The sequence below is a fragment of the Aspergillus ochraceoroseus genome, assembly GCF_002846915.1.
Source record: "Aspergillus ochraceoroseus IBT 24754 chromosome Unknown P175scaffold_2, whole genome shotgun sequence".
NCBI classification, from domain to species: Eukaryota; Fungi; Ascomycota; class Eurotiomycetes; order Eurotiales; family Aspergillaceae; genus Aspergillus; species Aspergillus ochraceoroseus.
Genome location: NW_024468477.1, coordinates 2,836,034 through 2,863,328, shown reverse-complemented (window position 1 = coordinate 2,863,328; position 27,295 = coordinate 2,836,034). Strand labels below are relative to the sequence as shown.

Here is a 27,295-nt window from a genome sequence, read left to right as displayed (position 1 = left end):
ATTTCCCTAATCATCCTGTTTATTACACATTACCCATACACTGTTCTTACACATACCATTACCTGAAACGATACGGCAATACCGCACAATACGTCAGACAGGCTCCACTCCAACTTTCTTTCAATTGAAACATCCATCGGTTTCTCGAAAAAAAAAAAAAAAAAAAAGCCCTTCCAAAATCTTCCTCTAAATCTTCTCCTCACCCGTGCGACGCTACATTCGCCGAGACGCTTTTCTCCAGAAGGGGGGGGGGAAAAAAAAAAAAAAAAAGGAGAACCTCACGTCTCATTTAAGATCTTTTCCAACTTCTAATTTTTTCCCCCATCCCTTTACCTCTCAACCAGTTCGTTCGCTTTTTAACCTTCGCAGGCGATTGCTTGCCGGATATTGCTGGCCCTGTCTTCCCGTCGCATGATCATCTCTCTTACTTCCATCCTGGCGGTTTTTCGCTGCAGGTCCTTGACGACACCCCACGTAACTGTGCAGGAAACTGGGACAGCTACATATCGAAAACTGCACTAGACAATCGCAACCCTCACGACTTCTCTTCTCGGTCCAATCTCCGATAGCTTGTCCTCATCCTTCCCCTTTGGACCACTTGCATCACTGTGTTGGCAGGCAATCCTGCATCTGCATTCCCAATCCTCATCGCCGCTTACCCATTGCGCTCAGTCTTGACCTCGCGTTTTAATCCTACTCCCGTGTGATTTGCTTTGGGGTTGAGCCTGCCAGGCTTGCGACTCGAAATCCCTCACCAATTGCTGTCGTGATAGATACTTGCGGAGGGGCTCTGCTGGAATCAAAGCACAACACGCAAGGCGGGCGACACTTGACCTGCATAATATTTCCTATCTATCACTTATTTTATTTTTCTCCCTTGATTTCTGTTTTATTATTACCGTTTTTCTTTCCCTGGTGGTTCCCATTTCCTGCTCCTTGCTGCCGAAGGAACCTCAACCCCATCCGTCCACGGGCAAAAACAGCCAATTGGTCACCCTCCGCACGTCTCCCACTCCTGCAGGAAAAAAAAAAAAAAAAAAGAAAAAAAGAAACCAAGAAAAAAAAAAATACTAACAGCTTTCCCCGCGTCCTGAGGACCTGCGACTTCTAGGAGGGTTGAACAAGAGCTCGATTTTGGCAAGATAAGGAGGGGAAACCGCGGAGAAAAAAGAAAGACAGAGAGCTGTACTGGAGCTGTACTGAAATCGGTTCCAAAAAAGGGACCAAGGCCTGGGTGCTGCATCAGTAAATTTATTATAGCTGATAAAGCGAACGGACGATAGTGTGTTCAGCTCTTGTTTTGCTGAGCCATTGTTACACAAACCCTGGTGCCCGTGTTTCCATTGTTATCAGGAACTTGACATCCCGTTTACTTGCGAGTAGTAGCTCTCAGGCAGGGCTCTCCGCATTGCATTCAAGGCAGGCCAAAATGCAGATATCAAAAACGGACCAATACCGCTAAGGACGTGGCTTTTGCGTTATTTCGGCCAAAACACACTCACGACTTCGGCTCGTATTGCATTTCAGCTTTAGCCCTGCCATTCCACTACCAACACGGCCACGCTCAAGCCCTGGCTACTTGTTTTATTCGTCCTTTTCGAGGTCCAGGTGACTCAGAATTTGGCGCGGTTTACGACAGGGCTACAATCTCACGTTTGCAGCTAAGGAGTACGTCTCATCGGTAGCCGCAATGACTTATGCAGCTACTTCGTCGTCTCCCGCCGTAAATGGCGACACCCAACCGAGTTTAAAACTTACCACCTCGCGCTCCAAACCCCCCAAGCAACATCATGTTCTTGCTCCATCGTCGGTTCCTCCTGCCTTGGCTCCCACCTATGTTTCCTCCTTTACAAATACCCCTAATTCCTTACGCCCTCTCTACCACCCGTCGAATGATTCCAGTCCCTCGGGGACTCCTTTTCTACACGCCGCCGACTCTCTTCGAAGTCGAATCACTCCACTTCCTCTCATCCCTCCTACCTCCTTCGAGCTGGGAGAAAGCGCCATGGCTGTTCCTGCAACCACTGGTACCTCCGCTTCTGGAGACTCGCCCACCCAGAACTCAAACAAAGGGCCCGGGCTGATGCGTAGGATCTCCCGAGGCGCAGCGAGTAAACTAACAAGACGACGACAGTCAACCTCACATAATGCCAAACGTGACCGCAGCTCCGGTCCCGTTATCATGCGCAGGCGCAGTGATAGCAAGACTGGAACTCAGAATGGCCGAGATAGTGCTCTTGAATCCAGCTACGAGGAAGATAGCAATGATGCTCTAGATTCCCTGGGTGCCTGGTGCGGCCCAGAGGGCACTAACTTTCCAGGTGATAGTGTTGCAGCTGTTTCCCGGAATGCTGGGGCCGTCGCACCTACAGTTGATTCCATCATCCAGCGTGGTACTATCCTAACCAAAGTAACGAAGAAACGAAGAAAGCAAGTACGCTTTCTTCTCGACCTTGACGCGGGTAAGGTCTTTTGGGATCCATCGAACCCAACTAAACGGTTTTATATCGATGATATTAAGGAGATTCGCGTTGGCGCGGATGCGCGAAACTACCGCGAGGAACACCAGGTTCCTCAGGACGCTGAAAGTCGATGGTTCACAATCGTCATTGCAGATCCCGAGCGCTCCAAGGGTCGCCCTGTCAAGACAATTCATCTCATTGCCCCGAATGATCATATCTTGGAAGTCTGGACCATGACCCTTGAGCACATTTCACGATATCGGATAGGGCTTATGGCTGGCCTGGCTGTTTCTAGCCAGAATGAAGCGGCGCTGAAAGCCCACTGGCAACGTGAAATGGCCCGATTATTTCCCAAGGGGATGAAGCCAGGAGACACTGAGACTCTTGATTTTGCAGCAGTTGAAAGTGTGTGCCACAGCCTGCATATCAACTGCTCTCAGAATATGCTTCGCGCTCAATTCACCAAGGCTGACTGTGGCAACAAAGGAAAATTGAACTTTACCGAGTTCAAAGACTTTGTCACAAGACTGAAAGAGCGAAGGGATGTGCGGGATATTTTCAAGAATAACACTCGTGATTACCGTGAAGGCCTCACAGAGGAGGAGTTCTTGGCTTTCCTTCGCGATGTGCAAAACGAGGATGTTGACTCTGACCGTGCGTATTGGATTTCGAGTTTCGATAAGTTTATTAGAAAGTCGAGATCGCGCGCTCCAAGCCTTCCCGAGTCTTCTGTTGAAGCACCGCCTCGTCGGATGAATCTAGATGCCTTTTCCTCATTTCTGGCCTCCGCTTGTAACGGGATTTACGCCTCTCGCCCTCCCCAGTCGAGATTCGATCGACCGTTGAATGAATATTTTGTCTCGAGTTCGCACAATACTTACCTTCTTGGACGACAGGTTGCTGGTGCGTCAAGCACAGAGGCGTACATTACTGCGCTGTCCCAGGGATGTCGGTGTATCGAAATTGATTGCTGGGATGGTGCAGATGGTAGACCTATCGTATCGCACGGAAGGACTATGACCACAAGCGTTTTGTTTGCCGACTGTATCACCGTGATTAACCGATACGCCTTCGTCACCAGCGACTTTCCCTTGATCATATCTCTGGAAGTGCACTGTAACCCCGAGCAGCAGCTAGCAATGGTAAAAATAATGAAGGACTCCTTCGGAGACCAGCTTATTCTAGAGCCCCTTTTGACCAACTCATTCATTCTCCCATCGCCTGAGGAACTCAAGCATCGCATTCTGATTAAGGTGAAGACTTGTGATGAGGTGCAGGGAAATGCGCGCCAGGACTCGAACAGCTCCTTTCTCCCAACTGGCCGAAAGCGCAGCTCAAGCTCCCCGTTTATGCGCCCTACGATACCCGATACTCTGGCTGTTCCATACCTCCCTCCGCTCTCAAGTCCGCCAACCGTTGGGCCGGACGGCCCTGGGCCGTTTTTGGCAGCGGAGAGAAGATCCCTTACCACCACGAGTATGAGTAGTGCCACGGAGGACAGCGACGGTGCACCTGTGTCAGTCAAGAAGGAAAGGAAAAAGCGCCAGAAGAGCAAAATCACTAAACCCTTATCAGACTTGGGGGTTTACACACGTGGCTATAAGTGGCACAGCTTCCTCTCTCCTGAAAGCCAAACATTTAACCACGTGTATTCCTTTGCGGAACGGTCTTTCGAAAGCATCTGCCGGGATTCCAATAACAAGGCTCTCCTCGAGAAACACAACCGAAAATGCCTGACACGGGTGTACCCTTCGGCCTTCCGTCTTCGATCATCCAACTTTGATCCCTTGAAGTTTTGGCGGCGCGGGGTGCAAATGGCCGCGTTAAACTGGCAGACTTACGACGTCGGAATGCAGATGAATCAGGCCATGTTTGCTGCGGGGAGTGATCGCACTGGCTATATTCTCAAACCGGAGTCTCTTCGCACTGCCCCATCAGACGGAGATCTGAAGGCACTGGAACGGAAGCTTGTTCGATTCTCTGTGGATGTCATCTCTGCCCAGCAACTCCCGCGACCTCGAAGCATCCCGCCTGATGGTAGTATCAACCCGTATGTGGAGATCGAGATGTTCAGCGCGGACGATCGCGGCCAGAGCTTTGTCTTCGGCGAAGGCGGTATGAACGCTTCCGCCCGAAATGGCATGTCCGGCATTGGTTACCCACACCGCCGACGTACGAGAATCGAGCAAAGAAACGGATACAGCCCGAATTTCAACGATAGTTTCCGCCTGTCGCTGGAGACTAAATATCCCGACCTGGTCTTTGTTCGGTGGACTGTATGGAGCTCAATGGATGGTCGAAGCACGGGGAATAACAGCAGTGTCCAATTGGCCACCTTCACCGCTAAGCTGACAAGTCTTTCACAAGGCTACCGTTACTTACCCTTGTACGATGGGAGCGGTGACCAGTACTTGTTCTCGACGTTGTTCTGCAAAATCACCAAGGAAGATCCTATCTCTGTCCGCCGACTCGGTGCTGAAGAGCTTAGGGCTGAACGAATGGGCATCCTACGTCAAATCGGCCAGACAGTTTTCAAGCGCACTTCATCGACCGAAAGAGACAGAGATACTCAGTCGGACAGGGGAATCGATACACCAATATCTCCAGAGGACAAAGATGCTTCTCCAGCTTTGACACCAACGGTTTCTACAACCTCCACTGCATCTCTGCTGTCGTGATGTCCTCAATTTAGGAGAGTCGAATGTACTCGACCGAAAATGTCTTTCATATGTCTTTTTTTTTTTTTTTTTTTTTTTTTTTTTTTTTTTTGTTTGTCTGTTTCGCAATCTCTATACCATCGCGTTTTGAAAATTTTTACATCTTCTTCCACGTCTGACTATTAGGGCTTGTTTACTTTTTAGTATTATTTTTATTGACTACTCGTGTTACTTTTATGTCAGCCTCGGGAGTTCGGCGAATTCGGTTGTGCTAGTCATTGCGGAAGATTCCAAGAGAATACTTCCAAATATGTGTGCATGTCTCCGCTCTCATCTGCATTCGTCTACAGTTTTGTTTGATTTTTAAGGGATACATGGTTGCTCTGAGCGCTGAAGATGCGAGTTCAAGGCGCTTTCCAAGGTCATTTCGCTTGTTTTCTTCTATTCCTCCAGCGATACCCTCTGACTGTGATTGTATTATTTTATCTGCTGCATTTCTGTGTGCAAGTCAACGGGATTCTGTCCCCATTGTTCTTTTGTTTGTTTATCATGCATAGGAGTCGGACTCATGGGTTGAGCTCAGGGGGCATTACTAATATTGCACTGGTTAGTTATGGGAAAGGGGTCGCATTGGGGGTTACTAGCAAAGGAGGGTTGCATTGTCTGTCATAAATGGTGGGGGATACCTGAGTGTTTGAATTAAGAGAGCATGAGCCCCAGGAGGGAGACTTTTTTTTTTTCATTTCATCTTGACTGGTTCATTCATGATTTGGTACATCCGGGGCTCTCGACGACTCCTGGCTCTATCTTTGTATTCATTAGATGTTTAATATGGAAGACGCGGCTGGGACGCTCCAGTCCATTGACAAAGTTATTGATCCACCTTTCACAGAACTGTAATAAAGAGCTGTATACATATATGATAATATGAAGCTGGGGGAAAATGGTAGGGCCTCGGTTAACTTGCCTTATCGGCCCACCTTCCCCTTTTCCGGCCGGGGACAACGTGACGACTTTACAAGTCCGCCGTACAACAAGAGCTCCCCTTCTCCATCATTCCCATACAATATTCAATCAATACCAACCAAATCAACCCGCAATGGATCCATTCTCAGCAGAAGGCGGTACGTATGCACAATCCCCATATTCTCAACCCCATTCCGAAAGCTAAGCTAACTCCTATGCCTCTCTCTCTCTCTCTCTCTCCAACAGAGCTCATCAACATCCACAATGCCTTCCTTCAGGGCCAATACCAAGAAGTAATCGACTTTGACACCTCCTCCTTCTCGCCGGAGAACCACCTCCCCGCGCGCATTCTCCAGCTCCGCGCCAGGATTGCCCTAGGCCACACAGACGAGGTCCTCGCCGACGTCGATGGGGAAGAGGATACGCCCGATCTTGCGGCCGTGAACACGCTTGCTCGGCATGTTGCGGGGGATGACGAGGCTGCGCTTCAGGGGGCGCAGGACCTCGCTGAGAATTATCCTGACAATGCAGTGGTTCAGATCCTGGTGGGGACGGTGTTCCAGGCGCAGGGCCGGAGTGAGGAGGCGCTCGCGCTTTTGGCGAAGCATCAGGGGAGTCTTGAGGCGTATGTTTTATCCTCCCCCTTCCCCCCCCTTCCCCCCCCTTCCTTTTTTTTTTTTTTTTTTTTATAACATCCGTGGTGTTTGCTAAGAAGTTTGTTGTTGGGAGGGGATAGTGTTGCCTTGATTGTGCAGATTCATCTCCAGCAGAACAGGTCCGATCTTGCGTTGAAGGAAGTAGAGGCTGCGAAGCGCTGGGCTCAGGATTCACTATTGGTGAATCTGGCTGAGTCCTGGGTTGGAATGAGAGTGGTGTGTTCCTTTTTTTTTTTTTTTTTTTTTAACCTGCTCCTTACTGCTAACGAGAGTGCCGTGGGGTGGGGGGGGGGGGAGAGGAATGCTAATGTCTGCAGGGCGGCGAGAAATACCAATCTGCTTTCTACGTCTACGAGGAACTCGCATCCGCTGATAGCACCTCCGCTCCGCTGTCGATCGTCGGACAGGCCGTCGCGGAAATCCACCTCGGCCGACTCCCTGAAGCTGAGGCTGCGCTTTCCGCCGCTCTCCAGAGATACCCTAACGAGGCGGAGCTGATTGCAAATACAATCGTGTTGAATGTGTTGACGGGCAAGCCTACAGAGGAACTGGAGACGTATGTTGCTCGTTTATCTTTCCTTTCCTCCTTCTTCTTCTTTTTCTTGTTTTGTGCTGCAAGTGACGTCAAGAGTGAATGTGAAATTGAATGTACTGACAAGATGAGTTATTCCAGACGTCTCCAACAAGTCCAGCCATCTCACACCCTGTTGACCGACATCCAAGAAAAGAGTGATTTGTTCGACGCAGCGGCCGCTAAATACTCCGCAAAGGTTTCTTCATAGCGCATCGTAAAATAGGTGCATAACTGTTTAATCTGTCTTTCTTTCTTTCTTTCTTTCTTTCTTCTTAATATACCGTTCGTTGTCCTTTGTTATGAATTGATACGACAGCAAGCAAGCTAGCCTGTACTGAAACCGTCCATCCCGTTCCATATTTCTTTTCTTCATGACAAGTGTGAGTGAAATATGCAGTAGCACAGCGAGAGAAGGATAAATATACACCAAGACAAGATGATTGTCAATCAATTGGGAGAGTTACTGGCATAAAAATATTACTCTCTCGCTGGTGCTGGGGATGAAGTGTTTCGAAATGAAATTGGACTTCGTATGAAAAACTAGTTCTTTGTGTACTTGATCATGTTCGCTCAGTTTATCTTGTAGGGCTCTTACTACCATGGCTGTACTGTTTGTTGACTGTGGAACCGGAAGAGGTGGGAGATTGGGCAAAAATGCAAAAAGTAGCTTTAATTATTGTATTCACTTGCTGCACCAAGTTTCTAAATCCTTAATGTCCATTCACCAGGTCTTCCTTGCCCGTGAGATCACAAAAGGCCTTATATGTAGTAAAAACATCCTCCCGTTCACGTCCAGTATTCTCGATGATGCACTCGGCATTAGCGCCGACGAAGAAAACATAACCCTCTTCAACAAGTTCGGTCTTGTGGCCGACCGTTATCTTTCCGCTCCCCCCCGTACAAATTAAGATGCTGGGGCCTGTGAGTTGATCAAACGTCGCCTTCGCCCCAGGACGGCAGAGCTCTGACTTGACAACGCTGAACTCCTCGATCGGGGGATCGTATAGCAGGCATGACGAAGCGCTCGAGTAAGCCGTGGCGTTCAGGACAACATAGGGGTAGTCCGTGGGCTCCAGCTTCTGCTCTTCGATCGGTGCGTACGAGTACGTCAGCATGTCAGTGAGAGTATCGACATCCTTAAACTTGGGTGTAAATCCCGCCCGCACAACGTTGTCGGAGGATGCCATGCACTCAATGATGTCCCCGGAAATGTACGCGTGGATGTCGTCCGCTTTGAGGAACATGGCCTCTCCGGGTGCAAGCTCAACAAAATTGAGGAAGAAGAAGACAAACAGGCCAATGTCACTGGGAAACTGTCCGTTGAGGCGGATGAGGATGGAGGCCAGCTCCGTGGGGTTACTGGGGTTTGACTCGGGGGTGTTCACCAACGAGGCAAAGGTTTCTGGCGAGTTCTGGGCCGCTGCGAGGAGCTCCTTTGTAGCCGCTTCGATGTCCTGAGTCGAAGAGTTCATCAGCGTTGTGAAGAGGACGCGCAGAGCGTCCTTATTTTTCTGGGTCTGGGTTAAATCATCCGAGTCTGCGGAGCCCTGGACTGCGGTTTCAAAATCAGTGGCAGCTTGGTTTCCCACAAGATGGCGAAGCGGTGCGACGGCTTTAAGGAAATGAACAATTTCAGTCAGTGGTCGGAATCCGCAAAGTCCCTCGAATGGCGTAATTGCAATGGTCATTTCTGGCTTGTGATTGTCATCTGGAGAGTATGCAAGTGTTAGCCGATTCGGGAGGCAGTGAGCACATCATAATCAGCTCTTATAACTAACCTGGATAGTTGCGAGGGTCTCGGGCATGGAGACTCTCTGCTAGCTTCTTATTCGGATGGGCCTGGATACTAAGAGCCTTGCGGATCGAGAGAACCTTGAAAAGGAAAGGCAGCTTTCCGCCATATCGTTGGGTAACCTCTGGGGACATCAAAGCCACATTATCCTGGACAAGATCGAGCAAGCTGCGCTGGGTTTCGAGGTCTTTGGATGGGAGAGAGGGATGGGTACCCATCCATAGCTGTGCTGGATTAGCTCCGTGTCCTCATCACCCCGCGAGGAATGGAACTGCGGGCACACACACCTCTGCGTAGGGCTTTTCTGCGTCGACAGAGAAATCTGCAGCTGCAGTTGTTGCCGCATACTTTGCGGCTGCCGACTCAGAGCCAAGCTTGCCTGTAGTGGTGAGAGCTTAGAGGACAGTTGCTAGTAAAGCGGGGGGAGATTGGGGGGGGGAAAGAGCATACCCCAATCGTAGCTGTTTACTCCTGGAAAACAAGGAGCAATTAGTTTTTGCCTTGTACATGAAAGAAAGCTGAGACTATAAAACAACTTACCACATTGAAGTCGCAATAATGGTACCTGCATTTTTGATGGATTGATGAGGCCGTACAGAGCTTTGCCAGCAAGCTAGGGGAAAGAGGGGAAATGGAAGCAAGAGACAGAACTAAAACGGGCGCTCATTCACTGTTCAATTGCAAGAGGGAATTTCTGGCGGAGATCTCCCAACTCCAGAATATTTTTTTTTCCTCTTAGGATTCTCTCTGAACCAACATACGACAACTCTTCTCTCTCGATAGATTCTTGTATGCTCTCTACCCCTCCACTAAGAAACAACAACTGATATATGGAATTCCGATGTGGAGTTCCCAATTAGGCTGACCGCATCCGTCCCAGGACCCCGTGACTGGACCATGGATGCAACCAATCATAACGTCCACTGGAGCGCTAAGCGCTTACCCACTTCGAACCGCCAAAGTAACGTGAGAGGGAGAGCCAAAGCCAAAGCCAAAGGAGGCCGCAGTAAGAAGGATCAGAAAGGGAATGATGATGCTCCCGTTAAGAACACCTCCCAACTCCCAGTATCCCAGTCTTCGTCTCTGAACTCGACCTCGCATCGGTCGTCTACAGAGCAGTCGCCACGCTTTGAATCCCCCCAGAGCAATCCGGCTGGTCGTCCACACAGCCTGAGGCACGGTGCTGCCCGTGGAACACGAAGTTCCCAGTCGCGGGTGATCCTGTCCGCCTTTGAATGGGCCGCGCTGGAAATCGAGAGCCAAAAGAGCCCCAAGGGAACATCCCTAGCCACCGGAAACGGTAATCCAGACCAGCAACCCCAAACGGGCGTTGCACCCCCCAGAGCTCTCAAACTGAAAATGTCACGGAATCGTCCCAGGGGACCTCCCGTGCCTAGGGATAATGGCCTTGCCGCCAATGAGGAGACTGACATGTGGAACAAAATCCTTCAGGATTTGCGTAAGGCAAAGGAGAAAAATGACAAGCAGAAATCACTTGCTGAGCAGATAGCCACGCTGAATGAGAAGATTGGTAAAGAGGGCGGGAGTAAGTGATTTCTCCCCTGTAGTATATTTGAGCTTCAGTTTTGCGCTGGTCGCATCCTATCGGAATTGCTTTAAGCCTGACGACCTTTTTTTTTTTGGGGGGATTTTACTCTTGTCGCTATTCAGCGGGACACATGTTTATTTGTGTTGAGACTTTCAATAAGCATGGATAGTGGTTGATTGATATGCTACAGAACCCGGCCTCAGCGAGCATAACCAGCTGGATAGCCTCTATCGACAAATGGCTAAGCTATGTGAAGAGGAAAGAGCCATCCTTCAAGATGAACCAAGCGATGTGATCAAAAACTTGGGCCTCCTGACGGCGCTCCGCCAAGCATCAGAAGCGGAAGCCCCAATGAGTCGCACGGGGTCGCTATCTAAATCGCGAAAGAAGCGAAATGAGATGGATGGATCCGCTACCGATTCTCCGGGGCCCTCAGGTCCTTCTTTTGCAGATAAAGGAGGGCGCTCGAAAGGTGGCGCCCAGCGCAGCACCAGCGTATCAAGTACGCAAGTTCGAGAGGGTCGTGAAGTGCGCGATAATTCACAGGTTAAACTTGAAGAGGGGGTAGAGATTACGAAAGGGACACTCGCGGAGCGCAATGGACAGCTTGCAGTGGGAGCTGAAGTTGTTTTCAAGCACAATAAAAACAAACAGGGTGTGGAAGGAGAGGGGATCCAGTGCATTATCAAAGGAATTTCAGGTGAGGGCCTAAAGAAACGGTGGGTTCCAACGCTTCTTCTTGTTTTATTTCTATCCCAAGGCCAACTGACCGAATGCCTCCTGAAGGTACGATGTCCAGGACCCAGAACCCAACGAAAATGGCGAACAGGGGGCAGTTTACAAGACCACCGCCGCGTCCTTGATTCCAATACCTCGAATGGGATCTACCTTACCGTCATTCGCAGTAGGGAAACAAGTCCTAGCGCGATACCCTGACACAACTACCTTTTACCGCGCAGAGGTCATGGGGTTAAAAAAGGACGCCTACCGCCTCAAATTCGAAGGCGAAGAAGATGATAAAGAGATGGAAGTAGACCGGCGATTTGTTCTGGACATCCTTGGAAAGTGAAGTTTGAGCTGGTCTAGCAGTGTCGATACCCTTTTTTTTTTCTAGCCCAACTTGCTCACCTGTATCTCTATTTCTTTAACATTCTTGGTCTAAATTGGGGAGGCGTTTACGAGGTTTATTTTGAGTATTGGAAAGAAGTCAAATCCCAGATACAACGATGAGGTGATTATTTTCATAGAAGATGCTAGACCTTTTTCTTACCCCAACCTTATGTAAGCCGTGGTCATCAACCCGATGACTCAGCGCTCCCCCGCCAAATTCCGCCCGCCGGCCGGCCGTATCTTTCCGAGGTCGCGGCGAGCGACGACGGCGGCGAATGATAGCAACATTCGACCGAAAAACGATTCCCTGGAAGTCTGGACAATTTCTCGACATACTCTCTCTTGATTTCGAGTGTGGGATGCGAATTGACCTTGTCTGTGCATAACCCATCTTTACCTCCGCTGTCCTGCCTCTTGAGGGCTTACACATCACCATGGCGAACCTACCGTCCCACGCCTCTCCCACATTCACCGCACAACAGACCTCCATACAGCCAGTCGACAATATCTCTCTCGCGCCAGAAGAACAGCAAACACCGTCATCTCCAGATCCCAGACCACAAAATGTTCGACATGGTGACCTAGTGGGTGAGGCCGGGGGCATTGGATACACATCCGGTGATGTAACTCCTGCTGTCCCGGCCTCGCTCCTCTCGCCCTCCTTTACACCTCCAGCCACTCCAGGGGGGACTTTGAATGCCGAACGGCTGCTGCAACAGATGCTACCCCAGACAATTTCTCACACAAAACCCCCGAAACTCCTCCCACGCCTCCCCAATGTGGAGTGCATTGTGCGCGCACGAATCCCCACCACCAATGGTGCAGAGATGTTCCTACATCTCTATCTTAATGACCTAGATAACAAAGAGCATCTTGCAATTGTGTTTGGAAATACCATCAGAAGTCGGAGCTTGGACAAGGTGCGACCGGGGGAGACTGAAATGGATCGTATGATTCGTGGAGCTTACGTGGGTAAACTGCATCCTGGCCGACTGAGCAGCTGGCACGATGATTCCACGGCGACAGAAGGGTCGGCCAGTGGTGCCAATACGAGCGCCGATGGAGGCGCAGTGCGCGACCGGGAATCGATGAATGTACATCCCAGCCAAGCGCCATTGGTGAGAATTCATTCCGAGTGCTACACGGGAGAGACGGCCTGGTCCGCCCGGTGCGACTGTGGAGAACAGCTGGATGAGGCAGCCCGGTTGATGTCTCTGCCCATGGAAACTTTGAACGAGATCGCTTCGCAACAGGCTCGATCGGTGCCGTCAAATGTCTCGGGCGGAGTCATCGTGTATCTGCGCCAGGAAGGTCGCGGAATCGGGCTCGGGGAGAAATTGAAGGCTTACAATCTACAAGACTTGGGCTCTGACACAGTAGAAGCCAATCTTCTACTGCGACACCCTGCCGATGCCCGAAGCTACGGGTTGGCTACTGCAATCCTCGTCGATCTAGGCTTGGGGGAAGATTGTAACGAGCACGGCATCCGTTTACTTACCAACAACCCCGACAAAGTACGAGCAATCGAAGGTCCTAACCGGGAGGTGACAGTGAAGGAGAGGGTTCCGATGGTGCCATTGGCGTGGCAGACAGGTGGTAAGATGGGCATCAAGAGCTCCGAGGTTGAAGGTTATCTACGGACCAAGGTAAGCCCTGAAACTTTTTTTTTTTTGGTTTTTTGCATTAATGGCAAAATTTAATGCAACCTCTTTTGATTCCTTCCGTGAGAATATGGAACTCAGCTAACTGATGAGCTCAATGTAGATTTCCAAAATGGGTCATATGATTCAATGATGCAAATATTCTGCGTCGTTTAGTTTTCTCCCTTGAGTCATTGATCAGGCATTGAACCCCGCTTACTTATTCTTTCTTATTTATCTTTATTCCTCGGTTTTTTTTTTTTTTTGCAGAGGAAAAGAAGCATTATTTGGACACCCTGCATTTCAATGGATAGTGAAGGTTTTTATTTATGTATACGAACCAGCGAGATATATATCTATTCCCCTCGTTTCTTTTCTTTTTTTTTTATGACTGGGGTTGGGGTTTGTTTTGTGTTTGTATGACTCGAAATCCCAACATGATGCACATGGTGGTGTGTGTATTATATTGTAGGTTCAACAAGTTTGTAACTTGAATTTAATACTTCTTTATTATTCCTGTTTTCTGACGATTGTTAGTTTCCTGCATGATTAGATGAAGGCGTTTCAAGTTATTCTCCGACATAAAAGTATCTATCTACCTTATATCTGTTTCAAACACTACAGCTGCTACATTCACCACTCAAGACCCTCGCAGAAGTTCTCTCGGTATCTACCCAAGACATCCATAATCTTATATTGACTCTTGGAAGCGTTGGATAAATATCTCTCAATTAGCCCGCCAGATCGCAGTATGTCACAGCAGCACATTGAATTAAATGATCGGGATTAAATTACTAGGATGAAGCCAAGGAGGGAAGAAGCCCTATGAAACCGTGAACATATGAAATGGCACGGTGTACTTTTTTTTTATGTTTTCTATTTTTCATTTATATTGTTAATATGCATGTCTCAACTGGGTTTCTGGAGGTAGAGTGCGTATGTATGTTTGAGTCCTGCGTTGTTTTCGAGCTATTAGTATATCTGGTGTATGTATGTATGTATGTATGTATGTATAGCTCAATCACAAGAACAAAACACCTGTCGCATATTAGCCATATTCAAAAGAAAGAGGAACAGATTAGAAGAAAATCAAGAAAGTGGGGGGGGAAGAAATATTCAACTCTGCTGCTCGGGGTGAGTTTCCGCCCACCAAGTGAGGCGAAACAAGCTCGTATCACCATCGGGATGCTTGATGACACCAACACTCTGGATTTTGTCATACCGGACAAAACTGGCCACGATGGTGTTTTGGATCTCGCCCCCGGGCTGAATCGGCGACGGGAAATCAACCAGGAGAGAGATGTCCCGCGGCTTGGTGTGGGCTTGACGAGTCCGGGCCGCTTTCAGCGCTTCGATTTCAGACCGAAAGGGCGTGCCAGCTAGGGCGAATTTCTGCAGCCAGCTGGGGTCTTTCTTGAGTGGTGGCGGGCAGGTCAGGTCATGCCAGTGTCCGGCTGGGTCGTTGCCGCTTTCGGCTCTTCTGGCGGCGCTGTACATGGGGACCTCCCTGCTATACATTATACTCAGGCGGGGGAGCGCCCATCTGACGAACTCCCGGGCGTCGGTCGTGGTTCCGAACAGGACGACATTGAAGATGACGGGGTAGCTGTTCTCGGGGGAGTTGAGGTAGTTGGGGTTAATGGTGCGCGGGATCTTGGTATACACGATCCGACACTGGTCGCACATGGTGGGGAGAGTGGTGCAAGGCATTCTGGTATTGTGTTTTCACCGCTGGTTCGATGATTGTGGTGATGAGATAGGGCAAATCTGGGATATCTGGCCGGTCTATATATGTAGAGAAGTATACAAAGAAAAGGGCAGGACAAGACAGGAAGAAAGAGCTTTGTATGATAGAATTGTCTCTCTTTTGTTGTTAGCATTACAAAGAGAGAAGGAATCCTATATCATTATCATGTACATTGTCTATTGCCCTGGCAAGGTAGTTATAAAGAGTCATTATTGTAGAAACATAAAGAGCCTACTAGAGTATCTTCATATGGTTTCATATAATACCTTTACTATATTCCTATTGGATTATTCAACAGAGTTGAGCCTACTTATAGTGGAATTATCTCAAAAGACATGACATGACGACTATCAGGCGGCAGTTCTCAGCAGCAGGACTAGGATGAAGTATAGAATCCCAGACCTTTGTGGTTCAGCTTCTTTATACTTGAGCTATCCAGATGATTTCTTTGGTGACATCCTTCCTTATACTGTCTAACCTGCAACTAGATCTTTATCCACGGGGACAGGCGATAGATACTAGGTCTGTAAGCATATGGGAAATTAGCAGGAACAAACACCAATAGAGAATTAGGAACCTGATCTGATGTACTTTAGAGATACATGAGGCTACATTAGTGAAACGGTGTTAACTAGTGCAGGAAATATAGTGGTTAAATTATGGAAAGTATCCTGGAGTATAACTAATTATCGTATTTTTTTACAAAATCAAATCAAATAAGAAGTAGGAAAGGATTACCCTAGGGTAGTTGAAAGAACTATACTAAAATAGAGGCACTGCAGAATTCCCTGCTAAAAAAAAAAAAAATCGCCCCTCAAAAGGATTCCAGCGATCGTATCGTCATCCGAAAAGTCTCCTCTTCACCACCCATCATCTTCTTGGCTTTCAACAGCTTCTCCTGTTTCATACTCTGCCCTTTGCTCTGATAAGACTCTTGCTCAACTTGTTCAGGAAAGGTTCAGATTCTTCCTCTTTTCTACTTTCTCTTAACCTCTCTCCTTCTCTCTCACGCTCCCTACAACTTTAAGCTTCCCCGATGCTTATCTCCCGCTAATCGAAGCTCCCTGTGGCCATCACACCACTTCCCAAAAACCATCGATTCTGTCCTCTTCCTGCCACGAAATTGAATGGCCATTGCGAACCGACAGCCCGCGCGAGTGAGGCAATGGCTACCCGCCTGCCTCCTCTCTCCGATCCCGTGCCCTCTCCGGCTCTCGAACCATCGCGATTCTCGTCCTCAGCACCCGCCGTCTCGCAACCGCCGGCCGCCAATGCGCCAGCCTTGAATGACTCGGGATTCGTGAAGCTGGAGGACCCCCCGACTCCCCTAGGTATGACATGTGCCTCTGCGGACGCAGGAGCACTGCTAACTCCGGGTGATATGAGTAACAATGCTGGACCTCCGGCGACAACTGCCGCGGGCCGAAAACGCAAACCGAACAGCACGTCGGCACGAGGCGTCGCGAATCTCACCCCCGAGCAACTGGCGAAGAAACGGGCCAACGATCGCCAAGCTCAGCGGGCCATCCGCGAAAGAACTAAGACTCATATCGAGTCCCTGGAGGAACGGGTGCGCGAGCTGTCGTCGCAAAAGCCGTTTTTGGATCTCCAGGCTGCCCTGAAACAGAATGAGGCTATCCAGGCGGAAAATCGGGAGCTCCGACAAGGGCTCAAGGCGATCATGGATATTATACAACCATTGATGGGGAAGCAGGAGGCATTATCGAGTAAGTTGCTTACTAGATGATTTTCTCTGGTCGAACTAGCTTTCGACCCTATTTATTGATTGATTTCTTTTCTTTTATTTCTTTTACGAGTCTAAATCTGCTCACAGACGATCCTTCGACGACAGTTCCCGCTGCCGCTGCCGCCGCCGCCTCCCTCATGCCTTCAACGTCACCTTTTATGGAGAACAATGCTTTCGCGGCTAACACCCAGAGGGCATCAACGATGGAGCGCTCGTACACTGAGTCTATTGCGAGCGTGGAGACACCCTCTTCTACCCATTCAGCACCCACACTAGGTTCCCGCCGTGATAGTGCGAGTGGAAACCATGCTTCACTCCGGGTTGCATTCGATTACCAACGGCACAACTTGACCCATGGGTTGGATTTCGGGGGGGACGAGAGGATGGGCTTTAATTTTTTGCTCGATCCAACGCAACAAGTTCCCAAGATGGAGGGGGCCCGTCGTACATTGGATATTTGCAGATCACAGCCCAGCGCTGCACCAGCATACAACACACTGCCGCCACTTGGTTCCATCATGGATCAAACCTTGCCGGCCTACATGACACCGGTTCGGAATATCGCTCCCACATGCACTCTGGATGCCATTCTCCTCGACTTTCTCCAGAACCGACAACGGGAAGCGGCCAAGGGTGTTCCAAAACAAAAGCTGGTTGGCCCTGCATATCCTAGTGTTTCATCCCTCCTCAACCCGGAGAAAAGTATATATTCCCATCCGCTCTCAAAAGTATTCACCGACATTTTGCGCACGTTCCCTGATATTTCATCCCTTCCGGAGCAAGTCGCCGTTCTGTATGCCATGTTCCTCCTCATGCGGTGGCAGATATTCCCGAACTTGGAGAATTACAGCCGACTGCCTGACTGGCTAACTCCGCGGCCATCGCAACTCCTCACACCACACCCTGCATGGATTGATTACCTTCCTTGGCCGCGCATGCGGGACCGCCTCGTCCTCTCATACCCAGAATATCCGTTTGAGAACTGGTTTATTCCATTTACCAGCACACTGTCAGTCAATTGGCCATATGAGGCCACAGACTGTCTCCTATCGACTGGTGACAGTGATGACTTGATTATCAATCCTGTCTTTGAGAGGCACTTTTCCGATATCAACAACTGGTCACTCGGGCCAGAATTCGCCGAAACATACCCCCAATTGGTCGAAACCACTAAAATTAACCCCTCCCCTTAATTCAAATTTCCTTTTTGCCTCGTTCCGCGAAAGCATTTCTACTCCCATATTTACACATTCCATATGCCATTCAATCTGCTTTGAAGGCTTTCAAGACACGTACAGTTGGCTATACTACGCGAAGAGATAATATTTATTATTGATATCATATTCTGGAGTTTTTTTTTTTTTTTTTTTTTTTTTTCTTTCTTTTTTCTTTCTTTCTTTACTCTTTCCTTTCAAGATTCATGGATATTCTCGATGGATGCCCAACGAAAAAGATAAAAGCGGTTTCTTGTTATATAAATACAGTCTAATCACCCCGGCTTTTAGAATGCATTAGATGAGTTAGTGAAATCTCACTCTGATTATCAAGCGAGCCCTAACATTCGCTTGGTTTTGCCAAGACATCCCGTGGTTTCCCGCGGTCTTGGCAGTCCGGCAGCCGCGGATTTGCCAAGATAGCGGGAAATTACCTAAGCACTTCTATTCTTTCCGGCTCTTCTCGTTCCAGAACTCCATCCCTGCCTTCTGACGCAAAACACCGTACATGGAGCTACTATCCAGACACTCCCCTGCATACTCTCTAGCAGCCACCATGTTCTCAGCGGCAACCTTCAACCCGGGCAACTCAACCTTGTTTTCCTTCGCAATGGCAAAGGCGTGGTTTGCATCCTTGATCGCTAGGGAGACCCCGAATCCGGGGCGCGAGTCCAAGGATGGTGCATATGCGCCAGTTGTGAGACTAGACGATCCTTGTTAATTCCAAGGTAGAAACTATGGATTCAAGAGAGAAGAAAAAAGGGAGTTCTCACCGTTTAGAATATCCCCCTGCAACAGGGCCAAATGCTTCACCGATGAGTTCTTCCATGGGACCGGTTCCGAGACCGGTACGCTCCGCGAAGACCTGTGCTTCGCCTACGGCTTCCATAAGGTTAACCGTGACGATATTTCTTCATTTCATAGGACGGTCAGTCAGTATCGATCCAAAGAATTTCGCAATGTCATATAAGGAAGGACGAAGGGGGGGGGGGCAAACCCAGCGATCTTCAAAAGCGAGGACTTCGTCGCGTCCTCTCCGCAATCAATCACCTTTCGCCCCATAACATCCTGAATCAGTGGCTTCACCTGTTCAGAAGCCTTCTTAGGCCCCGCAATAGCGAATACAAGTTTCCCGTCTACGGCGATTGGATTTCCACCGAAGACAGGCGCAGCAAGGAAAGAAGCCTGCTTCTCTTGGAGCTTTGCAACGGTCAACCCGACCGTTTCCGGGTGGACAGTGGAGCAGTCAACGAAGATCTTATCTTGGAGAGGTTGCCCCGATCTAGTCACCGAGGAGATGAGACTTGACAGGACAGTATCGTTGGAGACCTGGCCGGGTTAGATCCAGATCTGCAAAAGATAAGCGGTGTTAGGTACGTTAGGTTGGCTACCATGGTGAAAATGATCCCGCATTGCGCGACGAGCTTCTCGAAGCTTGTTTCAGCGGTGGCTCCGAGCGCTTGAAGTGAGTCGCCACGCGACATGGTTCGATTCGAGTAAACGAGACTCAGGCCGTTTTTGGCCGCCAGGTGTCTCTGCAGGTTGGTGGCCATGGCGAGGCCCATCGACCCGAGGCCGTACTGGTTGGTTAATTAGCATGTCGTGCTCCGAAGAATGGATCAGTACAAGGGAGTCCGGAAGGGCTTACCCAACCGATACGAGTCATTTTTTTTAGTTGGTTGAAATGAATTGCTCTTCTATGAGGAAATGCAGAGGCGCTGGAGATAGAGATGTACATATACTACTCCGTACCTATTGTAAGTTGGCTCCCCTGGACACGGAGTTTCCCGGAGTTGCCGCTTTTGGCGCTTAGCTCTTATAACAGCACGGCGCCCGGCCTCTTCCGATATTTAACATCTTGCTTTCCTTTACATCCTCACATTCTCAAGTGTTAACTATCTAGTATTCTTTGAAAAAGGCCTTACCTCTAATATGAGTCGATTGGTTTAGTCGTGAGGTTGATATGCTGCGAGGCATAATTGTATCGGATTTGGAGCAATGCCGTCATATTTATCTCAGCCGAGGATATGATTTTAGTATGTTGACATCAAAGTCACTCGATTGCTTCCAGATCTTCTGGGTTTGCTAACTTGCTTCAAGCCGCCGAGTGCATGGCTCTCAATCGCCCAAGTCTTAAGACTATCCCAGCAGAAAAGTGCTGCAAGTCATGATGTTCCGAAACGAAGACTACCTTGGACTGCTCGCCTGCCACCAATAGGGGACTAAGTTTTCGAAATGATAACTATTAACTAGGTACTGCGCGCTGTCCGAGTATCATATCGACCAAAGCTTTGACGACATGGATATGCGTCAGGCTACCACGAAATCTCCTACTCAATGTTAGATCACGTACTTGCAACGCTGTCCTGCACTGGTACTTTCAGTCATGTCGTCAACTGGACTGACTCTTGGGAGGATCAAAGAGAACAGCAGCAGCGAATGTTGAATTTCCTCAGAAGCGAATAACTCCAAATATCTCTTAACTGAACGCTAGCTATCGCAACAAGCAAGTTGAGCCTGCGATCGACTCAAGCTACTACTACTACTGCCTTCAGCCGCCGTAAACCCCAACAACTCACCCGGACTCGCCCTCTAGGGGGCTGCCAAGTCTGATATAATCGTAGTTCGATTGGCTCCGCATAAGCGTAATACCTTAGCAATAGACACTAAACTATATCATGGAAAATGCATTGCCGTTCGTGCCAGCGTTCAGTGTCCTACTGGAACATATACAACTGTCTTAGTTTTAGGGCTAAAACTAAAACTCCAGTCACCGACATAATATAGTCAGTCAATCCAAGAGCTGCATCCTACTAGGCAAACGACTCTCTTCTTCCTAAAACCTCGTTGTTGTCGCAATAACGGATCGAGACGGGTCTTATCTCCGGCCTTATTTTCTTGGCCTGTCTGTCATCCTGCTCTCCCCCCCCATATCACCCTCTCTTTGTCTTCACCGAGCAACACACATGGACGACCTCTTGCATGCCCCATTAAGCCAAACGTCACACAATACCCTCGACTCCAGATGCAAAAGAGCCACGTCATAGGCCATATTCAAGTGTCCTTCCACCGATCAGGACTCGGCTCTTGGTCATCATTCCATTCATAGATCCTCCCCCCCCAAAAGTTCCTACCTAAGGAACAACCACTGCCCTCCCTCATGAATTCCCCTCGCAAAGGTTTTTTTTTTTTTTCCTCCCCAAATACGGAGTACAAGTTGGGAGATTCCGCCTGCTCACACTAACTTCGTTCTAGAGCCCTCGTGCGAACAACCCTGCATAGAGACCGGACGGACAGAGCTCCCCGCATTGAATCGGAGCCAACTGCAATCACAGCGGCGGTTGAGACTGCTACTCCTAGCCGTCACGCTGATTGCGCTTTTGAGACACGTCTACGTGATGATAGATCAGTATATGGGGTCAGCAGACCCTGCGATCTATTGGCGCGGAGGCTGAGGCTGAGGCTGAGGCTGGGGAAATCGGGTTCATTTTGGTTAGACGGACATGAACACGGCAGGGAGAACAGCAGAGCAGCAAGCAGCAAGCAGGTCTTTGTTCTGTGGACGGAGTACTGTGTACTGTGTACTGTGAATGGGGTCTTATTACTCGACAACAACAACAACAACTGTAACCCTGTGATTACAATGTTGTTGATTATTACACTTGGTCCCAAAAAGAAATGAAATGAAATGAAATGATAGAACACAGCCACACTTAGGTACAGTACCTAGTTAACTAGTAGTAGTAGTAGTTATATATGTGTATTACGGTGCGTCCGTCCGCCCTCTCCCTTGGCATCATCGTTCTCCAAAAGTCTCGTAAGCCCACAAGTCTTGATCAAGGGTGCAGACTCAAGAGAGGCTGTGCAATTCAGGAATTTTGATTCTTCAGACAACGGTGAAGCCAAACACCGCATTGATTCGGGCTGACAGCACTCTCTGGGCGAAGGAAGGCCGATGACGAGTCTGTCTTGGGCCTTCTGGAGGACGCTTCGATCAGCGGGGCACCAAGACGCCCTTTATTCAATGAGATTTATTTTGCTGCCTAGTGTTAATGGGCCATAGAGTTATTGCCATTGGACGGACTCGGTTGTGGTCCGGATGGAGTGTATAGCGCATCGGGGATAAGATCTCACGTAGAATGAATATATGTCTCCGAGTCGCAATGTATAGAGACATATATATCGAAGGCATTATTTATATTATGTAGTTCGGACTAGGAGCCATCTACTCATTGTTCAGTCATGCGGGTTCGGTCCACTCTCTCGCTTGTTGTTTGGTTGATATTATTAACTCTTGAGCGGGTTATAGGTAAGGACGCAAACCGAAGTCACCTATATATGAACGCTTTTATAGTAACATGAGCAGCACACTCAATTCGTTCCCAACCCGCAGATGGAGGTATTCCGTTAGAAACAATTCACATCCACACCCCCTCAGGGCAGGTCACAGTGTCATCAAAATTTGACCTAACCTTCAGCTTTCAAGGTCAAAATGAATCCCTAAAACTCAGCTTGGAACCGAACAATGATATTCTCTTGCAAAGCTCCCAGATCAAGTACCTCGACTCGAAGGGGGAAACCCGGGCTACGGAGATCATCGATAAAGAGTCGCACAAAGTCTTCAAGGGTAGTGTTTGCGTTCGGGTTCTGGGCCATGACTGGAAGAAGGCAGGTTGGGCGAGAATATACATGATTCAAGATGGAAAGAATCCGCTTTTCGAAGGTGCATTCAGCGTTTCCAGCCAGCAATACCATGTCAAGCCTGCATCTAACGTAATGGGGGGCCTGCATTCATCGACTTCAAGAACTCAGATGTGTGCATACCAAAACAGCCGCACGGACACATCTCATACTCAAGACATTCGATCACCCGAAGACCCAACATGTGCAATTGATCGGAATCTCTGGATTTCGGGCACTAGGAAAAGCTCGCAGGATACCATCGGCGCTTTTGACGCGCGAAACAGCAAAATTTCATTCGCACTTCGAAAACGACAGCTCTCTCTGGATACTGGATACCTCCTCGACAACATTGGCAATACTGCGGGCTGTCCTACTGTAAGAAGGGTGGCATTGGTCGGGATCGCAACGGATTGTTCCTATACCGCATCGTTCAGCTCCAATGAAGAAATTCGTCGAAATATAATCAACATGGTCAATACCGCATCCGAGGTATTCGAGAACACTTTCAATGTCTCCCTTGGTCTACACAATCTTACAGTCAGCGATGCAGAGTGCCCTAGTAGCACTTCAAACTTTGACCCTTGGAACGCCCCATGCTCATCGGGAGATTTGGAATGGCGTTTACAGCGTTTCTCTGCATGGAGAGGTACTTTGGGCGATACAACAAATGCGTATTGGACGCTCATGACCGGTTGCCCAACTGGAAGTCAAGTAGGCGTGTCTTTGGTGGGGGATTTATGTAATTCAAGGACGAGCGCAAATGTTGTCGCGCTCACCACAAATGAATGGCAGGTTTTCGCGTGAGTAACAATCCTCAGATTAGCAATGCCTTGATGCTTACTTATGAGGTGACCCTCTAGCCATGAGTCGGCTCATACGTTTGGGGCAGTTCATGACTGCGACTCAAACACATGCTCCTCTGGCAGCCAGTGCTGCCCTCTATCTTCGTCCACATGCGATGGGAACGCACGGTACCTAATGAATCCGTCTTCGGCCTCTTCACAAACTGAGTTTTCGCCATGCACTGTAGGCAACGTCTGCTCATTGATTGGGTCTGGGAGAGTAAGAACCAGTTGCCTTGTAAGCAATGATAACGTTCCAACAATCACAAATGGGGTGTGCGGGAATGGGATTGTCGAAGCTGGCGAAGAGTGCGATTGTGGGGCTGATTGCAGTGAGAACCCATGTTGTGACGGGACGACCTGCCGCTTCAGGGAAGGGGCTGTGTGCGATGATGCATCGGGTCCCTGTTGCTCAAGCTGTCAATTCATGTCCGCAGACACCGTTTGCCGCGCAAGTAATGGAAGCTGCGATATCCAAGAGACTTGCACCGGGGACGCTAGCACCTGTCCTACCGACAGATATGCACCTGATGGACATACTTGTGGGACAGATTCCGATCTTTTCTGTGCTAGTGGCCAATGCACGAGTCGAAATATTCAATGCGGAGAGTGGTTTAATATAAACAGCACCAGTGTCTCCTCTTGCGCCACCGATGCCTGCACTCTTAGCTGCTCTCGTTCCCGATATGGATGCATAAGGACTAATCAGCAGGTCCTAGATGGCACACCGTGCAATGGTGGGATTTGCCAGAGTGGGCAATGTCAGAGACATAGTGAAAACAATACTGGAAGGAGTGGATCGTCATGGATTGATCGCAATCGCTCCCTGGTCATCGGTCTCTGTGCTGGGATAGGAGGAGCCTTGGTCCTTGCTCTGCTTGCCTGGATAACCTGTGGCTGCTGCAGACGCTCTCACTCCAGAAAAAAAGGTCCCTTTAGCTCCTAGTGTACCAGTCACACATCCAACTTATTATCCGCAGCTACCCAGAGAGACCAGAGCTGGGACAATTATGCCAAGATATGCTTAGTCTTGTGCCTTCACGTACTTGGTTGAATTCCCATCGTATGATTGAATGAAATATAGAGTATATTCCTCTAAGTTAGTCTCGTCAAATCCTAGTATCCTCCTAATCAAGGCAGTTCAATTTCCAGAAGCAATAGTACCTTGCAGCTGCATTGAATTCATAGGGTTAGCGGTACACGTGTCCAGTCATCATGAATCGTGCAGAATGACGTGCGTGAGAAAAGATTGCATCCTTTCGTTTGGTAAAATTTGGTAATAAGGAGGATGTAGATATAGACGTAGTTGTGGATGGGAAGTTTTGGGGAGATGTTGATGGGGGCAAGGTGGAGTCGTTCCTGAGGCAGCAAGGCAGCAAGGCAGCCGTCATCGTCAGTCAGCAACGCAACCAAAACCACCGCCAACTCCTTCTCGCTTCCCCTCATATCGCCAGCTTCCCCCACGGCTGGACGTCATACCCATGCTCTCATTTGCTTTTCACTCAGGAATTGATTAAATACTCTTCTTTTGCTCCCACCTGCATCAACCATGGCGGACATGCCCATTGGTAAGCTTGCTTCCAGCGTCCCATGTATGCCTGGTCCCGATGTAGCGTCACTAACAACACCTCAGTGCTCGACGGAGGAACCGGTTTCCTTAAGGTCGGATATGCTGCGCAGGTACGTTTTTTACGTCTCAGTCTCTTTTTAGTATAGCTCCGAGCTGTATACTCACATTATGTCTCCCCATCAACAGAACTTCCCAGAGCACCAGTTCCCCTCGATAGTGGGGCGGCCCATCCTACGAACGGAGGAACAGGCTGGCGACATTGTCGTCAAGGATATTATGTGCGGAGATGAAGCTGCTGCGGCTAGATCAATGCTTCAAATAAGCTACCCTGTATGTTCCTTTTCCCTCCGTCCAGACACCACGCTTGTATGCGGTCGCAAAGTCTCGCTCGTCGACGTCCAACGGATACGTATGTTAATACAAAGCTCCGGGCTGATTCCCTTGCTGCAAATATAGATGGAGAATGGTATTGTGAAGAAATGGGACGACATGCAACACCTATGGAACTACACCTTCTACGAAAAGATGAAGATCGATCCTACCGGTCGCAAAATCCTCCTCACCGAACCCCCGATGAACCCCCTGAAGAACCGCGAGCAGATGGCTGAGGTCATGCTGGAACATTACAATTTCGGAGGCGTATACGTCGCAATTCAGGCTGTCCTCGCTCTATACGCTCAGGGTAAGCTCCTACATCTCTAAATACCTGTTGTTTGGCAGTAACTAACAGGCTCGGTTTTCCACTTTTCGCAGGTCTCAGCAGCGGAGTTGTCGTCGACTCCGGTGATGGTGTCACTCACATCATCCCTGTTTATGAATCGACCGTTCTAAACCACCACATCCGCCGACTCGATGTTGCAGGCCGTGATGTCACGCGCAACTTGATTGCTCTCCTCCTTCGCCGCGGCTATGCGCTAAACCGTACAGCCGATTTCGAAACCGTGCGCCAGATCAAGGAGAAGCTCTGCTATGTCTCCTGCGACTTGGAGCTAGACAAGAAGCTTTCCGAAGATACCACTGTGCTTGTGGAATCCTACACTCTCCCCGACGGCCGTGTCATCCGAGTCGGTAGCGAAAGATTCGAAGCCCCCGAATGTCTTTTCCAGCCACACCTAGTGGACGTAGATCAGCCCGGTGTGGCTGAGATGCTGTTCAACACCATTCAGGGTGCTGATGTTGATGTGCGCTCCAGCTTATACAAGGCCATCGTACTCAGTGGAGGAAGCAGCATGTACCCCGGTCTCCCCACGCGCTTGGAGAAGGAGCTAAAACAATTGTGGTTAACACGGGTGCTCCAAGGAAACCCAGAAAGACTGAACGTACGTACTCAATCCTCATGCTTTACAAAGTTGATACCTTCCTATGAACAGCTACTGATAAAGGCCATAGAAATTCAAGGTTCGCATCGAAGACCCGCCTCGACGACGACACATGGTCTTCCTGGGAGGTGCCGTGCTCGCAAACTTGGTACCACCCCCTTTCCCAAGCCATTTAAATTGTGCACGCCTACTAACAGCTCCCAATAGATCGCAGACAAGGAAGATATGTGGGTTACCAAGCAGGAATGGGAAGAACAAGGCGTTCGTGCCCTGGCCAAGCTCGGCCCCAGATAAATCACACCATCTACCCTGATCCTTTACCCGACCTACTTAACTCTTCAGCTAGCGTGTCTTGTGTGCTTGTTGCCGTCTGTTTGTCTTTGAATGAAAACTCCCTCAAACCCCTTTTGTGGATGTCCAAACCTCTTTCTTGTCGATATACATATAAACATTCTCTGATTACTCCTGATATCATATCATATAGGGCCAAGGTCGTCAACAACGTACCTTGCCTGCATCTTTTGCCTCTCTTTCTGTGTTGTGTAGCTGCTTAAGTACTACAGTATAGAGAACTGGAGCTAACCTAACGCCAATGATATATATTGGAAAACATTGTATAATGTAAACTCTATCTCACAAAGGAAGCCAGCCACCCCAACCATGAGTAGTGTATAAGTATACGCAGATGCCGAAAGAGAAATGAGATATAGATAGATAGATAGATAGATATAGAGTAGGAGGATTTGCCAAGCAGCCCGTGCGTGACC

General features: G+C 49.0%; 12 protein-coding genes across 12 annotated transcripts; 8 read left to right on the top strand and 4 right to left on the bottom strand.

The window, feature by feature from the left end:
* Positions 1–1,690: 1,690 nt before the first annotated feature.
* On the top strand, positions 1,691–5,140 carry P175DRAFT_0434074 (putative 1-phosphatidylinositol-4,5-bisphosphate phosphodiesterase Plc1; the record flags this gene model as incomplete). The annotated part of the gene is made up of 1 exon (XM_040893634.1): positions 1,691–5,140. The coding sequence occupies one exon, from the start codon at positions 1,691–1,693 to the stop codon at positions 5,138–5,140; it is 3,450 nt and encodes a 1,149-aa protein (XP_040754522.1).
* Positions 5,141–6,193: 1,053 nt separating this feature from the next.
* P175DRAFT_0499684 (putative Coatomer subunit epsilon) lies at positions 6,194–7,998 on the top strand. The gene is made up of 5 exons (XM_040896793.1): positions 6,194–6,243; positions 6,332–6,710; positions 6,822–6,957; positions 7,059–7,297; positions 7,415–7,998. Exons 1-5 carry the CDS (start codon positions 6,219–6,221, stop codon positions 7,521–7,523), a joined length of 888 nt encoding a protein of 295 aa, XP_040754521.1. The 5' UTR covers positions 6,194–6,218; the 3' UTR covers positions 7,524–7,998.
* A 27-nt stretch (positions 7,999–8,025) lies between these two features.
* Positions 8,026–9,678, bottom strand: pmi1 (mannose-6-phosphate isomerase pmi1; the record flags this gene model as incomplete). Its single annotated transcript, XM_040893442.1, has 5 exons — positions 8,026–9,023; positions 9,094–9,331; positions 9,395–9,486; positions 9,558–9,578; positions 9,648–9,678. The coding sequence occupies 5 exons, from the start codon at positions 9,676–9,678 to the stop codon at positions 8,026–8,028; spliced, it is 1,380 nt and encodes a 459-aa protein (XP_040754520.1).
* A 326-nt stretch (positions 9,679–10,004) lies between these two features.
* Positions 10,005–11,725, top strand: P175DRAFT_0433613 (SAGA-associated factor 29 family protein; the record flags this gene model as incomplete). The annotated part of the gene is made up of 3 exons (XM_040893610.1): positions 10,005–10,653; positions 10,847–11,375; positions 11,443–11,725. The coding sequence occupies 3 exons, from the start codon at positions 10,005–10,007 to the stop codon at positions 11,723–11,725; spliced, it is 1,461 nt and encodes a 486-aa protein (XP_040754519.1).
* Positions 11,726–11,860: 135 nt separating this feature from the next.
* P175DRAFT_0158697 (GTP cyclohydrolase II) lies at positions 11,861–13,648 on the top strand. The gene is made up of 3 exons (XM_040892471.1): positions 11,861–12,807; positions 12,877–13,412; positions 13,531–13,648. Exons 1-3 carry the CDS (start codon positions 12,201–12,203, stop codon positions 13,558–13,560), a joined length of 1,173 nt encoding a protein of 390 aa, XP_040754518.1. The 5' UTR covers positions 11,861–12,200; the 3' UTR covers positions 13,561–13,648.
* Positions 13,649–14,276: 628 nt separating this feature from the next.
* On the bottom strand, positions 14,277–15,326 carry P175DRAFT_0499681 (uncharacterized protein). Its single transcript, XM_040896792.1, has one exon. The coding sequence runs from the start codon at positions 15,114–15,116 to the stop codon at positions 14,523–14,525; it is 594 nt and encodes a 197-aa protein (XP_040754517.1). The 5' UTR covers positions 15,117–15,326; the 3' UTR covers positions 14,277–14,522.
* A 663-nt stretch (positions 15,327–15,989) lies between these two features.
* On the top strand, positions 15,990–18,251 carry P175DRAFT_0499680 (bZIP transcription factor). Its single transcript, XM_040896791.1, has 2 exons — positions 15,990–16,880; positions 16,988–18,251. Exons 1-2 carry the CDS (start codon positions 16,319–16,321, stop codon positions 18,091–18,093), a joined length of 1,668 nt encoding a protein of 555 aa, XP_040754516.1. The 5' UTR covers positions 15,990–16,318; the 3' UTR covers positions 18,094–18,251.
* A 108-nt stretch (positions 18,252–18,359) lies between these two features.
* On the bottom strand, positions 18,360–19,866 carry P175DRAFT_0499677 (NAD(P)-dependent oxidoreductase). Its single transcript, XM_040896790.1, has 5 exons — positions 19,763–19,866; positions 19,506–19,694; positions 19,112–19,443; positions 18,888–19,025; positions 18,360–18,817 (listed from the first exon to the last, which is right to left on the bottom strand). Exons 1-5 carry the CDS (start codon positions 19,850–19,852, stop codon positions 18,559–18,561), a joined length of 1,008 nt encoding a protein of 335 aa, XP_040754515.1. The 5' UTR covers positions 19,853–19,866; the 3' UTR covers positions 18,360–18,558.
* Positions 19,867–21,274: 1,408 nt separating this feature from the next.
* Positions 21,275–21,569, top strand: P175DRAFT_0530216 (uncharacterized protein; the record flags this gene model as incomplete). Its single annotated transcript, XM_040899765.1, has 2 exons — positions 21,275–21,293; positions 21,370–21,569. The coding sequence occupies 2 exons, from the start codon at positions 21,275–21,277 to the stop codon at positions 21,567–21,569; spliced, it is 219 nt and encodes a 72-aa protein (XP_040754514.1).
* A 180-nt stretch (positions 21,570–21,749) lies between these two features.
* P175DRAFT_0499676 (uncharacterized protein) lies at positions 21,750–22,199 on the bottom strand. Its single transcript, XM_040896789.1, has one exon. The coding sequence runs from the start codon at positions 22,027–22,029 to the stop codon at positions 21,865–21,867; it is 165 nt and encodes a 54-aa protein (XP_040754513.1). The 5' UTR covers positions 22,030–22,199; the 3' UTR covers positions 21,750–21,864.
* Positions 22,200–22,521: 322 nt separating this feature from the next.
* Positions 22,522–24,585, top strand: P175DRAFT_0432596 (uncharacterized protein; the record flags this gene model as incomplete). The annotated part of the gene is made up of 2 exons (XM_040893550.1): positions 22,522–23,597; positions 23,658–24,585. Coding segments are annotated over 2 exons (2,004 nt in total), but the record flags the coding sequence as incomplete, so codon positions are not given.
* Positions 24,586–25,082: 497 nt separating this feature from the next.
* Positions 25,083–27,132, top strand: P175DRAFT_0499672 (actin-related protein 2). The gene is made up of 7 exons (XM_040896788.1): positions 25,083–25,207; positions 25,273–25,319; positions 25,396–25,539; positions 25,666–25,891; positions 25,963–26,528; positions 26,599–26,676; positions 26,736–27,132. The coding sequence occupies exons 1-7, from the start codon at positions 25,189–25,191 to the stop codon at positions 26,820–26,822; spliced, it is 1,167 nt and encodes a 388-aa protein (XP_040754511.1). The 5' UTR covers positions 25,083–25,188; the 3' UTR covers positions 26,823–27,132.
* The last annotated feature ends 163 nt before the right edge of the window (positions 27,133–27,295 follow it).

Excerpts from the sequence above, each read along its gene's own strand:
- P175DRAFT_0499677 (XM_040896790.1), bottom strand. The coding sequence starts at position 19,852 with ATGTACATCTCTATCTCCAGCGCCTCTGCATTTCCTCATAGAAGAGCA. Across the intron at positions 19,695-19,762 it reads AAATGACTCGTATCGGTTGG|TACGGCCTCGGGTCGATGGG; the intron begins GTAAGCCCTTCC and ends TTAACCAACCAG. Across the intron at positions 18,818-18,887 it reads GCAGGGGGATATTCTAAACG|TCTCACAACTGGCGCATATG; the intron begins GTGAGAACTCCC and ends AGGATCGTCTAG.
- P175DRAFT_0499680 (XM_040896791.1), top strand. The coding sequence starts at position 16,319 with ATGGCTACCCGCCTGCCTCCTCTCTCCGATCCCGTGCCCTCTCCGGCT. Across the intron at positions 16,881-16,987 it reads GAAGCAGGAGGCATTATCGA|ACGATCCTTCGACGACAGTT; the intron begins GTAAGTTGCTTA and ends ATCTGCTCACAG.
- P175DRAFT_0499676 (XM_040896789.1), bottom strand. The coding sequence starts at position 22,029 with ATGCGGTGTTTGGCTTCACCGTTGTCTGAAGAATCAAAATTCCTGAAT.
- P175DRAFT_0499681 (XM_040896792.1), bottom strand. The coding sequence starts at position 15,116 with ATGCCTTGCACCACTCTCCCCACCATGTGCGACCAGTGTCGGATCGTG.
- P175DRAFT_0499672 (XM_040896788.1), top strand. Across the intron at positions 25,540-25,665 it reads TGCTTCAAATAAGCTACCCT|ATGGAGAATGGTATTGTGAA; the intron begins GTATGTTCCTTT and ends CTGCAAATATAG. Across the intron at positions 26,529-26,598 it reads GAAACCCAGAAAGACTGAAC|AAATTCAAGGTTCGCATCGA; the intron begins GTACGTACTCAA and ends TAAAGGCCATAG.
- P175DRAFT_0158697 (XM_040892471.1), top strand. The coding sequence starts at position 12,201 with ATGGCGAACCTACCGTCCCACGCCTCTCCCACATTCACCGCACAACAG. Across the intron at positions 12,808-12,876 it reads GACAGAAGGGTCGGCCAGTG|CGCCATTGGTGAGAATTCAT; the intron begins GTGCCAATACGA and ends ATCCCAGCCAAG. Across the intron at positions 13,413-13,530 it reads AAGGTTATCTACGGACCAAG|ATTTCCAAAATGGGTCATAT; the intron begins GTAAGCCCTGAA and ends AGCTCAATGTAG.
- P175DRAFT_0499684 (XM_040896793.1), top strand. The coding sequence starts at position 6,219 with ATGGATCCATTCTCAGCAGAAGGCG. Across the intron at positions 6,244-6,331 it reads TCCATTCTCAGCAGAAGGCG|AGCTCATCAACATCCACAAT; the intron begins GTACGTATGCAC and ends TCTCTCCAACAG. Across the intron at positions 6,958-7,058 it reads CCTGGGTTGGAATGAGAGTG|GGCGGCGAGAAATACCAATC; the intron begins GTGTGTTCCTTT and ends TAATGTCTGCAG.